This window comes from Mustela nigripes, chromosome 4 (assembly GCF_022355385.1).
Source record: "Mustela nigripes isolate SB6536 chromosome 4, MUSNIG.SB6536, whole genome shotgun sequence".
NCBI classification, from domain to species: domain Eukaryota; kingdom Metazoa; phylum Chordata; class Mammalia; order Carnivora; family Mustelidae; genus Mustela; species Mustela nigripes.
In genome coordinates, this window is record NC_081560.1 from 104,427,688 (window position 1) to 104,439,024 (window position 11,337).

General features: G+C 44.1%; 1 protein-coding gene across 6 annotated transcripts in view; it reads right to left on the minus strand.

The window, feature by feature from the left end:
- Positions 1-11,337, minus strand: part of SUGCT (succinyl-CoA:glutarate-CoA transferase) — an 840,768-nt gene that overhangs the window by 279,093 nt on the left and 550,338 nt on the right. Inside the window, exon 13 of one of the 6 annotated variants that reach the window (XM_059397227.1) lies at positions 2,302-2,445. The exons of the other annotated variants lie outside the window; for them this stretch is intronic. Coding sequence (XP_059253210.1) covers positions 2,317-2,445 — 129 coding nt within the window. The 3' untranslated portion in view covers positions 2,302-2,316. Of the gene's footprint in view, positions 1-2,301; positions 2,446-11,337 lie in introns of those variants that run through there. 6 annotated transcript variants of the gene reach the window in all.

Consider the following 11,337-nt stretch of genomic DNA (forward strand, 5'->3'; position numbering starts at 1 on the left):
TCTTTGCTTAGTTAGTGCCCAGATGGCTCACTTGAGTTTCTGACCACCAGATGGTGAAGTATCACAAGTGCTCTACTTTCCGATGAGCTGTGAACCTATACATTCTCCTTTCCTGCTCACCAGTTGGACAAATGTGGGTTAGTATTTCTTTTGGAACTGTAGCTGAATAAACTTTTTATCTTAAATCTCATTCTAAACAAAGATGGGGAGATAAAAGAATGCCCCCACCTCCCCACATAGGACCTCAAATTTAACATGTCCAAAACCGAACTCACACACATACATACACACACACCAGCAAAGAGGCAGAAAGAGATGGAGAAAGAACAAATTACGCCATCTGGTATTAGATTAAAATAAAACACCTATACTAAAATTATATTAATGAATTTTGCTGGATGATTTGAATACTAGATTCAAGTCCTGGCTGTGTCGCTTACCAGCTACGGGTTGTTGGCAAAGTACTTAATCTCTCTGTTTCTGTTTCCTTTTTGGTAAAATGGGATGGTAATTATGATAGCTAACTCACAGAATTTTAAGAATTTTTTTTTTTTTAATTTTTTATATAAGAACACATCTAGCATGGTTCGTGGTACACAGTCAGGGCTCAGCAAATGCTATCTACTATGATTATTATGAAGCTTCAGAATCTGCCAGGGTTTCTAGTTAACCATTATGACTGTCAATAGCCATGACAGCCTATGTACCGGGTCAAGGTCATTTGCACTAATAAAACACACATTCGCAGAGACATCCATACATATGCATATACATAACAAGAATGCTTCTCCAAACAGGCAGTCTCCACATTATGAAGAGTGTCAATCTAAAAATATATTGATAAGAATGTTTTTTGATCTTGGAAATGTTTTTTTCCCCCTCACAGAAACAATGACTATAATAAAGTATTCGCAGAATTCTAGGACCCAAATTAACTTTTAAATGATGACACTTCTGAAAATATAATAAAATGAAGTGAAAACATTCAAGCTGCAAGGGAATTAGCAGATGCTGGGAATATATTGGTCCAAGATCTATTCTAGCTCCCTTCTAGTTAGCAAGAGATTGGAGAGTTAAAATTTGGGGGAGGGGGGACACAACTCCAAGACACTCTTGTAACTAGGGTTTCAGGCAAGACTTAGTTTCCACCAATCAGAGGATCTTCCATGAAATTTTGATGTCAAATAGTAAGTCACATGGAGAGAGAAGCAGAGTGTGGAGCATACCCCCCCGCCTTCTGCCAGAGACTGTGTTGTTCCTGAATTAGGCTCTTCCTGGCTAAGCAGTCACTGCTGCTTTCCTAGGGCAGCAGGGGAAGCAGAACTCTGGTAGCAATAGCTTCTTTACCATCAGTTTCCTGCAGAGTCAGTGGCAGCCTTGGAGGAAGACAGTGGAAAGGTTCTGTAATCGCTTCCCGACCAAGCAGAGTAAATAGAGTCCTGGACAGGAATCCAAGCACAGCTTAGGCAAATCAGACTTACTGAGATCCCTGCATAACAGCGATCTATGCTAATTATCCCTGCAGCTCCTTCTTCCACTTCAGAGCCCATGGAAACCCAACAATATTTATAAAACAACTTTTTATAAAGAACCACATGGGATTGGGCAGGAGAGGAAAAGGCAGAGGAACAAAGAGGTATTTCAGAGATAGAAAAGGAGCAGAAGCAGCTAGGTGCATGTACTGACTGTAATGCAGCTAATTGAAAGACAGGCACTTTCTGTACAGAAATACTCAAGAAGATCAGGTGATGGGGATTAAGAGTACAGTTCATCATGATGAGCACTGAGTAATGTATATAATCATTGAATCACTATATTGTGCACCTGAAACTAACCTGGAATTTAACACTGGAATTAAAACCCTGGAATTAAGCTTTTAAAAATGTAAAAAAAAAAAAAATTCTTTATTGGGGCAGCAGGATGGCTAAGTTGGTTGAACATCTGCTTTTGGCTCAGGTCATGATTTCAAGGTCCTGGGATCGAGCTCCGCATCAGGTTCTCTGCTTGGCCTCTCTGCCTGCCTGTGATATCTCTCTCTCTCTCTGTCAAATAAATAAATAAAACCTTAAAAAATAAAAATAGACACTTTTAAAACGTCAAGATCCTTGGATTCCATCTGAGTTAACTTAATCAGAACCTACAGAGAGTGGCATGTAGGGATCTGGGAGTCATGCTGGGGAGTGAGGTTGGAGAACCAGTGTAATAATTGGGCATAAACAGAGAGCAAGTTTCAAGTGTTTTACTACTATTCACTTCCTGAGATAATTTAGAACCTGAAGGGAGAATGAACACCTTACCTCGGACACGGGTCTCCTTTTAGCTTGTAGTTACGGATGTTGAGCCCAAGCAAGATTGGCTGCCAGATGACATCTCCACATTGAAGACGACAGGCCCCCTTGGGTGTGCCCATCCCAGCCAGAGGGCCTGATGCCGCCGTTGTCCCACCTGACAGGGAACCACCAATGTCAAGTGAAATTCAATGGCTGACTCCAATGACTAAATCCCATCTGCCTGATCAGTGGTTCTAGACAGGTATGGTGTAGATAGGTAGTTTGCGCTCAGTTATTGAGAGAAAATCACGGTCAGATCCTCAGCTGCTGCAGTGAACACCTTGCATTTGAATGAGCCTGTTTTAAATAACAAACATTTACAGTAAATTTGGAAATAGAATCACTCAGAACAGTAAATGTCGATCATGTAAAAATCCCAAATGGTCTGTGAACCACTATATTCAAATGAACGCAGGCCGCAGGTTTCCATGTTTGAAAACCAGCTCACCTCCTTCACGCAGTCCAGACCCCAACAAAGGCAGCTTCACCTCCTGGGGTGCCCAACCACTCCCCCCTTTTTTGTCTGCCTGCCTTTCAGTCTTCACCAAAAGTAGGAGCTTAGATCAAAGGCCTTATTTATTTTTTTTTAATAAGAAAAAGGCTTATAAAAAGTTAAGGAAAACTGCAAAAATAGAACAAGATCATATAGCACCTTCCTTCAACTTTTTTTTTAAGATTTGTTTATTTGACAGAAAGATAGAGATCACAAGTACGCAGAGAGGAAGGCAGAGAGAGAGGGAGAAGCAGGCTCGCCACCCAGCAGGGAGCCAGATGCCGCTGGGCTTGATCCCAGGACCCTAGTACCAGGACCTGAGCTGAAGGCAGACGCTTAACCGACTGAGCCACCCAGGCACCTCCTTCCTTCAACTTTCAGTGTTGAAATCACTCGGTATTTTGAGCAAAAACTGAGTGCATATGCCAAGATGAGAATTTCAACTGGAAATATAAAAGGAAACAGACTCATATTTCTTGAGCATTTTCTGCGGGTCAAGCACTTCCACAGGGAAGGAGGGAGGACCGTGCACGTGACACAGAAATGGAAGCTACCAGAAGATGAGCAACTTGTCATGGGACACACAAGATGTAAAGCCAGGATTTGGACCCATGACTGTCTGGACCCTTTCACCATGAGCTCTGTCATTATTGTTTAAAAAAAAAAAAAAGTTTACTTAGCACATTTCATTTAGAGATACAGATATCTAAATATACAGTTAACATGACTTGCAGATAAGCTCAGTTCTTCGCCGTGTACTGGAAAAAGCACATATTCCCAGAAGGGAGACGAAAATAGTTGCATCCCTCAGAGTCTCTCAGAAGGCAGGAAAAAGACACGGAGTCTGAGGAACTTTCCGTGGGGAGCAAGGGACGCCAGAAGGTGGACCGAAACATTGAGAAGAAAGTATTCTTTTGACCGCTAGGCGGCTGAACAGCGCCTTCCTGTACAGTTCAGAGTGGGGAAGGTCAGTGCAGGGCCCCAGGCAGGCTGCCCTACTTCCTAACTGTGAACTTGGGCCCCGGGGCTTCACCTTGGTCAACTAGCCAAAAGGAAACAGAAATATGTACTTCGTACAGTGTGAGATTTCAAGTAGATGAAAAAGGTGAGGTGCTTAGCACAGTGCCTGAGGCTGAGCGTCTGATTAATCATTGATAACTCCATATTAATGGCTCAGGAAAAAGACACATTGTTTCCCCACCCTTTTACGCAGGCCCCGAATCTTCTTCAGTAAGGGCTGAAGTCAGCCTCTGGTCTGGACTGCTCATGGGTTGGTTCCATCCCTTAAACACGGCTACCCCCTGTTCACGGAACTGAGGGAAACCCTTTCATTGGCTTGCACCACAATTTCTCTGCAGAGAAAATGATCTTTGCCTACAAAAATACCCTAATGCTTGCTGCTTGAGATAGAAAAGGTACGGTTCAGGGAGACATGGTGAAAGAGAGGCAAGGAAGGAAAACCTGGCTGAGGAAATGTAGGATTTTGAGTTGAGGGATGGCAAGGAGGAGAAAGAGGAGGGAGAGGGAGGGGGAGGTGAAGAAAGGGGAGGAGGGAGGAGGAGGGGGAGAGAAAGGGGATGGGGGGGTCGGGTGCAGGAAGGGAGAGGGAGGAGGCCTGGGCCTGCTGCGCACCGGCACAGGAATGCAGTCAACTAGGAATGCCTGGTGGCAAAGTGACTTCACATGGTTTAAGAACGAGGATGCTTTAATATTCCACTTAAATGTTTTGCTGGGATAGAAGCCCTCCCCTGTGGCCTGCAGGTCTTCGTTATGGAACAGCTCCTTGTGGGAGTGAACTGCGAAGGAAGTGGGGGAGGGGGGCAAGTTAAGGAAAAAGGCTTGAGCTCCCCTCTAGGTCAACAAGGAACACGCAGGAAAAGGCAGTTGTGGGAGGTAAGACTCAGTGAGGTCAAGAGTTGAACCGGGGGCGCCTGGGTGGCTCAGTGGGTTAAGCCGCTGCCTTCGGCTCAGGTCATGATCTCAGGGTCCTGGGATCGAGTCCCGCATCGGGCTCTCTGCTCAGCGGGGCAGGGAGCCTGCTTCCCTCTCTCTCTCTCTCTCTGCCTGCCTATCCATCTACTTGTGATTTCTCTCTGTCAAATAAATAAATAAAATCTTTAAAAAAAAAAAAAAAAAAGAGTTGAACCGGGAAGCACTGCCCATGAAAACAGTTTAGAGAATGTGCAGCAGTCTGGGAGATGGCATTGGAACCTTGCGGGAGATAGGAAAGGGGGGCTAGAGACAATTTTATTTAAATTTCAAAGGACAGAGAAGCCTCAGAGACAAGGGGTGACCTCAGCTACCCTCTGAGTTACACTAGCATTTCCAGATGGGAGGGAGGGGGAGGAGATAAGACTGCGCGGTGGTAAGTGGGATGGTGGAAAGCAGTCTTTTTCAAAGCCTGTTTGTATTTCACAGAGAAACTCTTCAAAAGAAACATGACTTGGAAGTCCATTGTGAAAACAGATAAAAGAATATCTATTCAGCTTGGTGTGTGCACATGCGTGTGTGTGTGTGTGTGTGTGAGAGAGAGAGAGAGAGAAGAGAAGGGGGGCACAGCCCCATTGACCTGCTCCCTCCACCGTCGACTTTCCAGTCCCTCTTAGAGCCACTCTTGTGAGGGTGGGCGAGGGGAGGGGGTGGGAGGCTCCCACCCCAGTTTTAAGGCCACATATAACAGCGCATCTGCCTATTTTTCAAAGACGGAGCACATTCAGGAATACCCGGCTGGCTCAAGTCCGCTGACCATGTGACTCTTGATCTCGGGGTCATGAGTGCAACCCCCATGTTGGGCATAGAACCTACTTAATAAATAAATAAACAAGAAATAAGGAAATACACAAGAGGAGCATATTAGTTATGCATACAAGGTCTCCAATCAGATTGTCTTTACCCCCTGAGTCTAGGCAAATTACCTTAACCCTTCTTTTGCTCTTCATATATGTGTATAAAAGACCTCACAGGATTATTGGTATCAGGAAATGCAGTGTTACATGTCAAGTACCGTGAGAAGACTTAGCACAGAATAAATAACGTTAACTATTATTGTTACTTTAATATACTTCCTTGGTAATGAAATAATGTGTAGATATTAGATAATCAAGTAATTTCCAGGTTGGTAGTTACCCCGAAGAGGTCTTGCTGGAGAGGGAAAGAGGATGGGCCACAGCAGGAGGAAGCTACTGGGGAGAAACATCAGGGTTGGTGGGGGGCTCTGGGGGAGCCTCAGACTGAGAGGAAAGTGATGGGCAGGGGAAGGAAGGCTCTCCAACTCAGAAAAGAAACCACTATGATCATTCCAAGTCAGAGGGCATCTGAGTGAAAACACACAACTAAGTGAGTCCACTCACGGGGGAACTCAAATCTGTTGGACTGATTTCCTTCAAACCACATGCTCTTTTTTTAGTATTTTGGTCCAAGGACCTTTAAGTATCATTGGCAGAATTGAGGTGACTAAAACATCCCAACCCAGTGCGCAGAAGGGTATGGTATCCTAAGGCAGGAGGCAGAGCAAGATGCCAGCAAAAAAGAAATACTCACAGTTCTACTGTTCCAGCTGTATTCTCAAAGGAGAGCCAATATCAGGAATTTCAAAGTTCCCTACAAAACATCATTTTCTCCTCTGCCACCTTGCAAAACTCTATATTACCCACTGGAATGTGTGTGTGTGTGTGTGTTCCCAAAACTTAAAAGACCCCTATTATCAGGGAAAATGATCTTCTAACAGAGGCCAAATGCTGAAATAGTGCATAGTTTCTACCAAAAAAAAAAAAAAATTCTTGGAATTGTATCACTTTTAATAAAATTTATTAACTTAATCATTTTCTATAAAAGGAGATGTTAAAAAGTAGAGGGAGTATAAAAATGATTTGTGGAGGCTCATAAAGCAATAAATTGTCCTTTGTAGAATGCAGGGGATGAGAGGGAAACAGCTTGCTTGTCCGTACAGTGGCCACGTGAAATCCAGGGCAGAGTCAGGTTCCCCAGAACCCACACTGTTCCAAGGCTGCCTGGGCAATTGTGTCTTGTGGGGTATGCATCTGGGGACAAAGTTTGGCATCTTGGGGCAAGCTGAAACAGAGGAGCATGGCTGACACATTTTTGGAAAGAAAAATAAGAAAGTAGTTTCTAAGACTTGGGAAGAGAGCCACAGTAAGACTCAGCAGTCCCTGGCATGGGGAAGCGGGCAAAGGGAGAAAGAGAGTTAAAAGCCTGAAGGATAATAAAGTGTAGCCTTCCCTTGTGGAACCAAGGAGTGGTTCCATATGTCTTTATTGGCAGGAAGGTTTCTAGAAAATCCTGTTATCAAGCATCAGAGAGTTTGGACAGAGATCAAATGAATTGCCCAAGGTCACACACTGTGTCAGAGCAGACCCAGAGTTAGAACTCATAGCCCTCAAGTTTCTAGTCTATTGCTTGGCTCCTTAAACCACAAATGCTTGTCAAAGAAGTCTCCCTAGAGCTGAGGCAACACAGCTGGAGAGTATTAACCCCAAGGTTTCAAACAGACAGGATTTCACCGGATCACAGATCTGTAACCTTTTTCAGTGGATACACAGGGAAAGCTGGTGTGCAAAGGAAGACTGGGCAGGGATGGCGGAGGAAACAGGGAGGTTAAAGCAGGTGACCGGATCTCCCCATCCAACAAACCATCACCCTCAACACACACACACACACACACACACACACACACAATTGGCTGCTAAATTAAAAAATACTTGTCTGCAAGAAGAATCATTGTTTTAGAATAAGTCACTGGTGTGTGTGTGTGTCTGTGTGTGCATGTGTATGTGTGCATTTTCATTAAACCCTGAAAAAAGACTTCAACTAGATCAGTAATTAGATATGATTAATTAGAAGATGAGCAAAACAAAGTGAAACAAAACAGGAGGGTAGTGAAGTCTAAGATCATTGGAGAAAGTACTTTCTGTCTTCTGATGATCTTATACTCCTGGGTTTGCAACCTTTGTTATCCATTAACTCCATTGAGAACGTAATTAAAGCTGTGGTTCCCCCCCCCCCCCCCCCGCCCCGGAAATTGCTTATGGACCCATACTCCAAAATTTAGAATTAAAATTTCAGGAGTTCCAAGATTGGAAGTCAAAGGACCCCTTGTATGAGCAGCCTTGTTGTAAGCAGCTCTGCAGTGCTCAGAGGAAGGTATGAATGGTGTTGACTGGTCCGCGGCTTCTAAAAACCTGTCCATAAGCCAACTGCCTCAAGACCACATAGGATACTTGTTAAAAATGCAGACATCTGGAGCGCCTGGGTGGCTCAGTGGGTTAAAGCCTCTGCCTTAAGCTCAGGTCATGATCCCAGGGTGCTAGGATCGAGCCCCACATCTGGCTCTCTGCTCAGTGGGGAGCCTGCTTCCCTTCCTCTCTGTCTGCCTCTCTGTCGACTTGTAATCTCTGTCTGTCAAATAAATAAAATCTTTAAAACAAACAAACAAACAGACATCTGAGTATCTTCCAGATCCTAGAGAATCTAAATTTGGAGATCTATAAAGGTGGGGCAGGTACCAAGGAACTAGCATTTTAACAAATGTCCCCGTTGATTCAGACACACAGTCAGATTTGGGAACCACTGCCTTGGATAACTGCTTGGTGATGGCTGTTAACTACTTGGAAACCAAATGTGATAAAGGTAAACAAAAGTTGGGAGAGGAGGATGTAAGAATAGTGACATATTTTCCAACCCTAATTTGGGACCAATGGTCTAACAATGGCAAAAAATATTTGACATCTGGCCCATCCTAGGAAATCTGGGACATATGGTCATTGTGATATAAGATGAAAAATGTCTGAGAAATCACTGCTTTAAAGATAAGATGACCAGATGGTCTACATTAAGATGGAAAGTTCCATCATTTCATTTCACATCCTGCATCTCTGATTTTCTCTTGCTTGTTACCTTCTCCTCAAGCTATTCAACCACCCTTCTTCCTTTTATCTCCAAATTTCTCCAACTGCTCCATATGTCAGGAAACCTCACTCTAGCCCCTTCTGAACAGCCTAAGGGCTGGCTCACTGGCCAAGACCAGCCTCCCCTGCTCTGTAGGCAAAGGTTCTAGAGAATTAACCTAGCTCCTTCTCCTTAGGTACCTATGTCCACCCACTTCACCCTTTAGCCTCTGTCCTCTCCAACTACAGGCTGGGGAGCAAAATGCAGCTTAGCATCTCCAGCTGATGCTCAGAGGATCCACATTAGCCCATTTTTTGTCTATGATCCATACAAGGAGAAAGAAAGAAAAAAAAAAACAAAGTAACAAACATGGAAAAACTCCCTGTTCAACAGCATTCTTTCTATTGCATTCCCTGGGCTATCATTGCTGACTTCCTTGTGTATCTTCATTTTCTTGCTTTCCATTTATTTCTCCACTTGCTCGGGTAATAAACAGAATAGCAAACATGTATATAATATGTATTACACATATAAATAAGTAAATATGATAAAAATGTCTTAGAAGATAGAATGAATAAAAACACGCAATAAATTGTTGGTGCTTACTTCTAGAACTGTTTTACTGTTTCAGAATAGCAAAAGGAAACAGACTGCAAAATACAAAACATACTCCTCACTATACTTACCATAGTGGTCTGCCATATGATGTATACTGAAAATAGATGCTGAATTAAATCAAAAAGTTTAAAGACTGATAAGAGAAAGAGCTCACGGAGGCTCTGTCCACCCCAAAATACAAGTTTCGCCCAGTATTTTGAAATCTTGCTCCTCTTGTTACTTAGCTAACAGTGAATGAGGCAACCCTGTAAAATAATACCAGCGATCTGTGTTTGAAATCCTTATTTTTATTGTTAATGTCGTTAGCATAGCCATTAATGAAGTCCCATGTCATCTAAGTTATCTCGCATAAATTTTTTCTAAAATTTTGTGAAGTAGGTACTAGCTCCCCACACCCTACAGAGATGGAATATAGGCTCAGAGAGGTTAAATATCTTGAGCAAAGGCACATAAATTGAATGCGTCCAACCAGGGTTGCGCTGGTAAATGTTTACCAACCAGCTCTTTGGGGTCAGGGAAGAGTTCTTTAATATCTGCTGGTTCCCATGATATAAATACTCCCAGTAAGGGATCTCAGGCTGCCAAGGAGATGTCACAGAGCACAGAACTGGGAAGGGGATGGGCACGGTGACATCTGAGCTGTGGCATGGGATCCCATACACAACTGTTTGAATCCCAGCCAGCCTTATTCAGAGAGTGGAATAGTCATCCACTGCACCATTCCTGTGATCCTATGAATATGGAAATTGACACTGGCCATGTCTCTCTCCTGACGCTACCAAACAATTTGTAAGAATCGGATTATTTTTTCATTTATTGAAAAGGTAAAACATAGAGGAAGGGCACCCAATTATACAGTTGTTACTGTGTAAGATTAGAATCAAAAGTGAAGGGAGGAGGAGTCAAGATGGCGGAGAAGTAGCAAGCTGAGACTGCTTCAGCTAGCCAGAGATCAGCTAGATAGCTTATCTAAAGATTGCAAACACCTGAAAATCCATCGGCAGATCGAAGAGAAGAAGAACAGCAATTCTGGAAACAGAAAAACAAGCACTTTCTGAAAGGTAGGACCGGCGGAGAAGTGAATCCAAAGCGACGGGAAGATAGACCCCGGGGGGAGGGGCCGGCTCCCGGCAAGCAGCGGAGCAACCATGCACAAAATCAGGACTTTTAAAAGTCTGTTCCGCTGAGGGACATCGCTCCAGAGGCTAAACCGGGGCGAAGCCCACGCGGGGTCAGCGTGGCCTCAGGTCCCGCAGGGTCACAGAAGGATCGGGGGTGTCTGAGTGTCGCAGAGCTTGCGGGTATTGGAACGGGAAAGCCGGCTACAGAGACAGAGCCGACAGTAAGCTCGCAGCTCCGTGTTACCTTGAACCGGTCGCAGGCTCGGTGAGCTCGGAGCGCGGCCGGAGGTCAGGCAGACGGGAGTAACTGGGCGCTGTTCTCTGAGGGCGCACTGAGGAGTGGGGCCCTGGGCTCTCGGCTCCTCCGGGCCGGAGACCAGGAGGCCGCCATTTGTATTCCCGTCTTCCGGAACTCTACGGAAAGCGCTCAGGTAACAAAAGCTCCTGAAAGCAAACCCGAGCGGATTACTCACCCCGGCCCCGGGTAAGGGCGGTGTAATTCCGCCTGGGGCAAAGACACTTGAGAATCACTACACCAGGCCCCTCCCCCAGAAGATCAACAAGAAATCCAGCCGAGACCAAGTTCACCTACCAAGGAGTGCGGTTTCAATACCAAGGAGAGCAGCAGAATTCCAGAGGAGGAGAAAGCCAAACACGGAACTCATGGCTTTTTTCCTGTGATTTTTTTTAGTCTTGCAGTTAATTTAATTTTTTCTTTTTCATTTTTTTTTTTTTTCTCGCCTTCGGGTAAAATTTTTTTAACTGTTACCTTTTTCTTTTTTAACGATTTTTTACTAGTTTATATAATATATATATTTTTTCTTTTTTACATTTTTTTTAGGTGTTTTCTTTTTTTAAAAATTCTTTTCTT